The sequence below is a fragment of the Lycium ferocissimum genome, chromosome 1, assembly GCF_029784015.1.
Source record: "Lycium ferocissimum isolate CSIRO_LF1 chromosome 1, AGI_CSIRO_Lferr_CH_V1, whole genome shotgun sequence".
In the NCBI taxonomy this organism is placed as follows: Eukaryota; Viridiplantae; Streptophyta; class Magnoliopsida; order Solanales; family Solanaceae; genus Lycium; species Lycium ferocissimum.
The window spans coordinates 70696962-70705128 of NC_081342.1; the positions used below are offsets into that span (position 1 = coordinate 70696962).

At 35.2% G+C, this 8167-nt stretch overlaps 1 protein-coding gene and 1 long non-coding RNA gene across 2 annotated transcripts; one reads left to right on the forward strand and one right to left on the reverse strand.

Annotated features, from left to right (window-relative positions):
- Nucleotides 1-2175: 2175 nt before the first annotated feature.
- Nucleotides 2176-3270, forward strand: LOC132031122 (22.0 kDa class IV heat shock protein-like). Its single transcript, XM_059420992.1, has one exon. It carries the CDS (start codon nt 2763-2765, stop codon nt 3135-3137), a length of 375 nt encoding a protein of 124 aa, XP_059276975.1. The 5' UTR covers nt 2176-2762; the 3' UTR covers nt 3138-3270.
- A 242-nt stretch (nt 3271-3512) lies between these two features.
- On the reverse strand, nt 3513-7600 carry LOC132031132 (uncharacterized). The gene is made up of 3 exons (XR_009408173.1): nt 7437-7600; nt 4814-5027; nt 3513-3698 (listed from the first exon to the last, which is right to left on the reverse strand). It is a non-coding gene; the product is annotated as an uncharacterized LOC132031132 (long non-coding RNA).
- Nucleotides 7601-8167: the final 567 nt, after the last annotated feature.

The window sequence follows — 8167 nt, forward strand, 5'->3', positions numbered from 1 at the left end:
TAATTTTTGACTGGGCGGGAATTCGAACCGAAACCTAGAAGTTTTAGGCGTAGGGCAAAAATTAAAGACCAACAATTTGAGGGGAAAAATTAAAGACCCGTGCATTTGAAGGGCACTCTGCACAAAAATTTAGGACGACACTGGGTATGTTGTTGTTGTTGTTGTATCATGCTCCGAATATTCAAATGGAAAGTCTTCTAGAGTAAGCTTATGATGTGCTCTAGGCCATCCTTTCTTTGTCAGAACTCAGAAGCATCAATATCTACCAGGCTAAGGGAATATGTATTGTAATCAATCTCTTTAACCAAGAGAGAATCATTGGACATGTAAATAACTGGAGCAATCTGAGAGCAGTTGACATCGAATCCTGGATCAATCTGCGAATGAAGAATCCGTTAAATATGGATGGAAATGTTAACACAGGGATGTTTTTGGTCAACTTTGGGAAACTTAAAGGATGTTTTGGGTTTTGTAGAATATTTTAAGGATGTAGCGGAAGTTGGGGTGAAACAAGAGGGATGATTTTGGTTAAAAGCTCCAGTATTGTGGAAAGGTGGAATTGTAGCTGTCAAGTCTCCAAAAAGGATATGAAATTTTAAGTCCATTACTGCAGACAGATGAAGGGCAATATGCAAAGGACGTATTATCAGCTAAAATGGAGATGATGAAGGAGGAGAGAGACGAAGAAGAAGGAGAATAATTGACTTGGACACATTGTTAAATGATGTTTGAATAATTGAAAAAACTAATTGTGGTTTACATGTGGTAGTACCATTGTTAGACAACCAAAATATTATACATTTCTTATATTTGACTTGGTCATGGAGGAATTAGTATGAAAATTGGAATTTGGTAGCTAAATTTCTCTTCCATACCTGATAGTCAAGACAGTCACAGATAGGAACCAGACTATTTGATCTGATTGTGATTTCTGTAATTTATGCATTGGAATATAGAGAGGTAAATGTATAAGAACTTGATAGGCACTTAGTTTTAGTAGGTGTGTGGAAAACATTTATATTGTTGAAATTGGAAAAAACAAAAACAAAGAGTAGTAAGGGATAAATTGAAACAGAATATTTTGCAGTTAATTGTGTTCGGACATGAATTTCACTTAAAAAAAGAGTCGTAAAAGTTAAAGCACTGTGAGTTCATGTCATTATTTCACATAAAATATTTCTCAAATTAGTTTCAATATTTCACTGTACTATTTCAAATACTGAACTTTAACATTTACGGATTCTGAAATTCGGTATATGAAATACAAAATAACTTTTAATGCCCAAATTGCCCTTAAACTTTAATCAAGTTAGACAAGAAAAAAGATAGTCAACATCGTGTAGGGAAGAGTCGAAACATCAGAAGCAAAGAAAAACGGAAGAGAGAAATTGCAGGGCGACTTCCTTAGACAACACTACAATTCTACAGAACATAGTGCTACCAGAAGAAAACCAAAGAAAATAGTGCCAAGTAACCTAATTGATTTTCGAATTATGTCAAAACAAGTTTGTCTTTCTGAAACGTGAAATTATACTAATATATACAATATAAGTAATTTTTATATCACGAGATCTTCTTTACCTAATATAGCAAGTAACATATATCTTTAAAACTCTTCCCTTTGTTACATATTTGACACAAATAAAATTAACAACTTATTACTCGCTTTTGCTTGTACTAGTACCTTTTCCTCGATCTGATGTCTAAAGTGTAAAGAGGTTGGCGGCAAAAATAGTTTGGAGAATTATTAAAATTCCATGTTTTCATTTGTTACATATTTGATTTTTGTGGTTTAAGCACAAAATAGCTAACTCTATGAGACGAATTAATTACCTACTCTTATTTACCGCGAATCTTTATAAGACGATGTGGAAAGAGTTAATCAAAAGAAGAAGAAATAACCACCAATTATAAAAGTAAAGAAACTTTTAAATCTTGTGGTCTTAAGCTAAAGATATGTAGAATGTACCAAAATGTCATCTAATCTTGTGGTCTTAAACATGCTATGTGGAAAGTTGGAATTAAAAAGTTGTCAAAAAAGGAAAGATGCATTTTTTTAAAGTGGAAAAAAAAAATGGACTAGAAAGGAAGTAGGACAAATAAATTAAAACGGAGGGAAGGTGAATAAAATCCTTGCTTACCCTGAATATTCAAGAGCAGGAAATGAACATTTCAGAAATAATGTCTCTTATTTCCAAGTGTCCCCCCTTAGCAAACTTCTTCCTCAGTGTTCTTTCTCCAGAAACTTGTATAATTCTTCTTCAAACCGTGTACTTAATAGAAGAAAAAATGGTGAAAACAAGAGTAAGCTTTATGAGGTTATTTCTTGTGTTACCAATGGCTGTAGCCTTTCTACCATCCCAAACTGAGGCACTAATGACATACACATGCTCCTTTTGGGACATAATACAGGACCCTTTCAGGATTCTTGAACAAACCCCACTTACCATCCCAAAAGGGGTCGAATCAATCGCCTTAGCTCGCTCAGATTGAAAGGAAACAGCAACGGATCACGTAATTACACTTGACATATCAGGGATGAAGACTCCATTTCTTACCACTAGTGTTGCTTTATTTGCTTTGTGTGTCTGCCTTCTGCTGACGTTATTTTCTTTTCATTACCGCCTGGATTACTTCCTTTGAGCTGACGGTTTATCAAAAACAGTCTCTCTACCCCATTCCCACAAAGATAGGGTAAGGTCCGTATACATCCTACCCTTCTTAGACTCCACTGGGCATGTTGTTGCTGTTGTGTACCAGGGATGAAGAAGGAGGACATCAAGATTGAGGTGGAAGAAAACAGGGTGTTAAGAGTCAGTGGGGAAAGGAAAATGGATGAAGAAATTGAAGGGGAGAAGTGGCACAGAACTGAGAGAACTTCAGGAAAATTCTGGAGACAGTTTAGACTTCCTGGAAATGCTGATTTGGAACGCATTAAGGCTCATCTGGAAAATGGTGTCTTGAATATTATTGTGCCTAATTTGGCTGAAGAGAAGAAGAAGCAGATTAAGGTGATTAGTATTGCCGAGGAAAGCAACTCTGCTGGTGGCCACGATATTAAGCTTCCAAAGCTGAGTTTTAAACTAACAAGGGTGAAGTTTGGTTTATTTATGTGTCTTGGCTTTGTGTGTCTGTAATAAAGTTCTTGAAAATGTAATTAGACTTATGATTTTGATATTGATCCTTCTCTAAAGACCATTGCTTGCTGGTCTCCATGTTCATTCAGAACCCGGTGTATGTTAGGGACTTGTTTGTACAATTTTAAGTGAAGCTTGTATGTAAAAAGACAGTTAATGTGATGAAATTATACTTCATTGCCTTTCAAAAGTTTGTGTATCCCATAGTCTTCATCAAACAAACAAAAAAAAAAGTTTCTGTATCCCATAGTCTTGGATTCTTTCTTGCTGGTTTTCAAACAAGCACTATTGCAGTAACCAAACAACTAACTGACTTTAGTACTCACTTAGCCTACTGAGTATCGTTCTTACTTTGAGTGTTGACTGATAATCTTATAACAGAGTTATCAGCTCTGTTCGGAATTCAGAGACTTTCAAACATATATCCATAACAATCAATTAATAAAAATACCAGAGGAGGGTGAATAGGTGTTTCAGGATTTTTGAGCTAACTTACCTGTTAGTCAGCTCAAACAATTTTCAATCAACTTGGACTAGTTTCCAGAACTTCAAATTGCAAGCCTAAAATTAAAACTGCTTCAAATCATTTCATATTCAAGGTTAAAGTAGATAGTTTCTGTAATAGAATTTAAGACTCTTTTTTTTTTAATTTCCAACAAGTAAGAAAGGCATAAATACAATACTTAGGTGCTAACTTACTAACTTAGGAAAGAAAATAAATACGTGTTCCTATAAATCTACTACCTAATTATGGCTATGTACATTACTAAGAATGAGGTCTATATACATTACTAAGAATGAAGTCTATATACATTCTGTAACACTCCCCCTTAAGTTGGAGTACAGATATTAATCATGCCCAACTTGTTACAAAGGTAATTAACTCGATTCCTATTCAACTGATATAGCAGATGAGGGTGAATGAATGTTTTAGGATTTTTCAGCTAACTTCCAAGCTGTTAGTCAGCTCATACAATTTTCAATCAACTTGAAATAGTTTCCAGCTACTCAACCATCAAACTGCAACCATACAAGAAAAACTGTTTCGAATCAATTAAGAATCAAGGTTAAAATAAATGGTCTCTAGTATTCATATGATAAACGACATAAGTTGGATTTAGCATACTAAATAAATCAAGATATATATACAAGTAATGTAAAGCTCAGGGAGATATGTAAAAAAGAGAAAAGACACAAGGATGATGTAGTCTTCTGCAAGTCCTCCATCTATTAAATTGCAGTAGCTGAGATCCAGAAGTTCCAATGAGAGTTACCCTTTAGCAAACTTTGGAAACACAAAACACACTGCAGCTTGGCCTTCTTCCAATACTGGTCTTGGAAACCTCAAGAATTTAAGTTTGTTAAACCTTACAGTGGAATACGAGGTCGTGAAATTAGAGTACATCTGGCATCAAGATTCCTTTAAGTTCTTTAAACCCCCAATACTTTCCGGCAAGGTTTCGGGTTTGAAGGAGCCGACACATCTAGGTTTTACAAACTTGTCAACTTACAAAGGAAGAGTTACAATGTCTGCCAAGCAGCTGATTTTACTACAGCAGTTTCCTTATCCCGGAAGATTGTAGGTTAATCTCTAACAAGCAATGCATGCTTCCAAGGATATGTGGAAAATTTTCTAAACTAGAAAACTCGTCCAAATCCAGATATTTAGGACATACCGCGTGAAAACTACTTGGAAGCCTCTTAAGGCTCTAACATTCCTTCAAATTTAAGAAAATGAGCTTTTTGCAATATCCCAAGGATAGTGTTCTCTTCAAGATTTATACATCCCTTCAGATGCAAAGTCTCCAAATTTGGCATTCCTTTGAAATTTGGTGTTTGTATCAATATTTTGGAGAAGCTGAGATCAAGCGTCTTCAGATTTGTCAAATACTGTTCACAACATATATAGAAAACTGAGATACACAAACACACATGTATAACTACAGAGCTAAAAAATCATCAAAATACTGTTCTCCACGTGGTTTCAAGAATAAACTATAGTGAAAGCTGATATACCTAATTGGCTGAAGGTAAGTTTAACTGAGAAGTTCATACTAGCGATTCATTTATGGAGGGGTCGAGAACAAAGTTTAGAGCCTGTTTGGATGGGCTTATGCCTATAAGCTGTTTGCAGCTTATAAGCTAAAAAAAATAAGTTGGGGTAGTCTAACTTATTTTTTTGGCTTATAACTTAGATAAGCTAAGTCGGATCAATTATTTTTTTTGAGCTTATTTTAAGACAAAATGATTTAAATGCCAGCCAAACACTCAAAAAAGCTGAAAACAGCTTATAAGCAACTTATAAGCCAATCCAAACGGGCTCTTACTTATTTGGTCTTGTGCCTGAAGATTATTGTACAGCTCCCTGAGAAGTCAATAAGATTATAATGAGGAGGAACCATGGCATATAATGTAGCTCAGTCAGATACACCGATGTGTTTTTTTTATATTTATGAGGTAACAGATTTTTTGCTTAATGTCCTTTATAATCTACTGAATGTTTTGATACTCTCTGTATATGTGTGTATCTATTCTGTATCCAGTCAACAACTTATCTCCATTATATACCCCAAAAAGACCAAAAAAAAAAAAATCTGATTAGATCAAATGAGATTTTTATTTTTCAGATCTTATATTGAAAAAGAGGCTTACCTCGTGGAAAAACTGTTTTCTATCTACTGTAGCATTGGAAGGTGGGCATATATCATACACAGTTTTCCCTTCACATTTTATTTATAACACTCCTTTCTTTCTTTCTTTCCTTTCTCTCTCTCTCTCTCTCTCTCTCTCTCTCTCTCTCTCTCACCTTTCTCTCTCTCTCTCTCTCTCTCTCTCTCTCTCTCTCTCTCTCTCTCTCTCTCTCTCTCTCTCTCTTAATTCTATTACCATTACCAAACCAGTTAATATCCCCTGCTAAGTAATCAAAGTGGTCTCTGCAATCTATGTCATCAAGCACAATTAGAACCTTCTTGGAACGAAATCTACTCGCTATCATGTGCTTCCCCTAATACTTATCATAGATGTAATCAACTTTTTTTTTTTTCCTAACAGTTTAGAAAGAAGCATATTTTGCAAAGGATGCATTTCGCGCTTTGTTTCAGTGTCTTTAATATCCGCAAGGAAACAAGGAGATTCAAACTGACAAAAGAGTTCATCAAATAGGATCTTGTAATTGTCATCTTCCCGGTTCCTCCATTCCCCATATCCCAACAATTAGAACGTTATTCATTTCCATCTCTAGCATGTATTTGCTTGATAAAAAGGTATTGTATAAAGTGGAATACATTAGATCAACAATCTGCAAAATGCATTCTAAGTCAATCCTGCAATGGTTAGAGGAGCATTGATAAATAAGAATGTCATGAATTAAAATTAGTTGATACAGTTAGCACGGATAACATGAAATGGACTAAGCACATAATAGCAACAACATACCCAGAGTAATCCCACAATGTGGGGTCTGGGGAGGGTAGAGTGTACCCAGACCTTACCCCCTACCTCGTAGAGATGGAGAGTTTGTTTCCGAAAGACCCTAGACTCGAGTAAAGCAGTTGAAAAGAAAACAAAAAAGAGAATAAGGAAATGAAAGCACTAGCACCACAATAACATGCGAAATGGAAAGCAGTACATAGCATTTAGATAAGGAAACGGTAACAACAACGAAATAATGCGATAAACGAAGTACAAAAATCACAGGAAGTACGAAGAACACGAAACTACGAGAATAGTGCTAATACTGCTAGTAAGAAAGTAGGTACAAAAATGGTCACCTAGCCTATCTAGCCCGAAAGCGAGAGATGTAAGCTAAACATAATCAATTGATTTCTACCTTTCATTTTTTAACTTTTTTTTTCCTCATGTACAATAAATTGAACTTATGCTTTATCCATTTCTGGTACTGATTTCTTTTGTTTCAGTTGAGAATATGTTTAGACCTATCAAAACCCAGCGAAAAATTCCCTTAATACCAAAGCAAGTCAGAGTCGGCTATATGAATTGATTCTCCAATAAAATTCAACCTAATATATATTCAAGTAAATTACTTCCTCGGTCCACCAACATTTTAAGATGTATTTTAGTTTTCAAATATATAGATTTTAATCTTAAAATATTGAGTTAATTTTAGCTTCAAAATTTAATCAAATTGACTCTGAAAAAGCGAAAAAAGTATTGGTACATAAATTGGGACGGAGGGAGTATAATATTTGTGTTTCTTTTTGTCAAAGCAGCTAAACAGAATGGATCAGATTTGGACCGGGGGGTAACAAACCGATAAAAGTAGTATGTGATTTAACTCACCCGTGTCTTGTGGGATCCAGATTTTGAAGTTTATAGGAGAAGATACTCGAAAAACATTTACAACAACAACGTCTGTGCTCTGTACAAGTGCCGTGTAAATGCTTTGGGAGTATCTTCACCTATCAAACTCCAACAACCACTTTCTCAAGCACTGATGAATTTTTCACAGATTTCAGATTAGGGTTGTACTGCGGCTGGTAAGACTTTTTATAGCTTTATCTTAGTAGGTATGGGCTCTATGGGCATCTTGTGCAATTTTTTATGCGGATTGCCCTTCAAAGGCACCGTTCTTTAAATTTTGGCCCTCAAATTGATGTTCTTTAATTTTTGCCCTTCGCTTAATATCTGAGGTTTTAGGTTCGAATCCCAGCTCAGTTAAGAAAAAAAGGAATTTCACAAGGCAGAGGTTTAGATTGGCAAGACAGAGTTTTGCTACCTTAAGTCTGCCTGCCTGAGGCCTAACTTTGGCTCGAATGGGTTTAACTTTGCTACGAAATTCTATCTTGTGAATTTTTTTTTACTGAGTATGATTCGAATCCCAAACCTCGTGATATTAGGTGAAAGGCAAAAATTAAAGACCAACAATTTGAGGACAAAAATGAAAGAGCAGTGCCTTTGAAGGGTAATTGCGCAAATGACCCCATCTTTTGTGTGGCAAGTTACTCATTTGGTCAATCCCGCAAAAAATAATTAATTCGGTTAAAATAAAATATAATTTTTTTGTGATTATG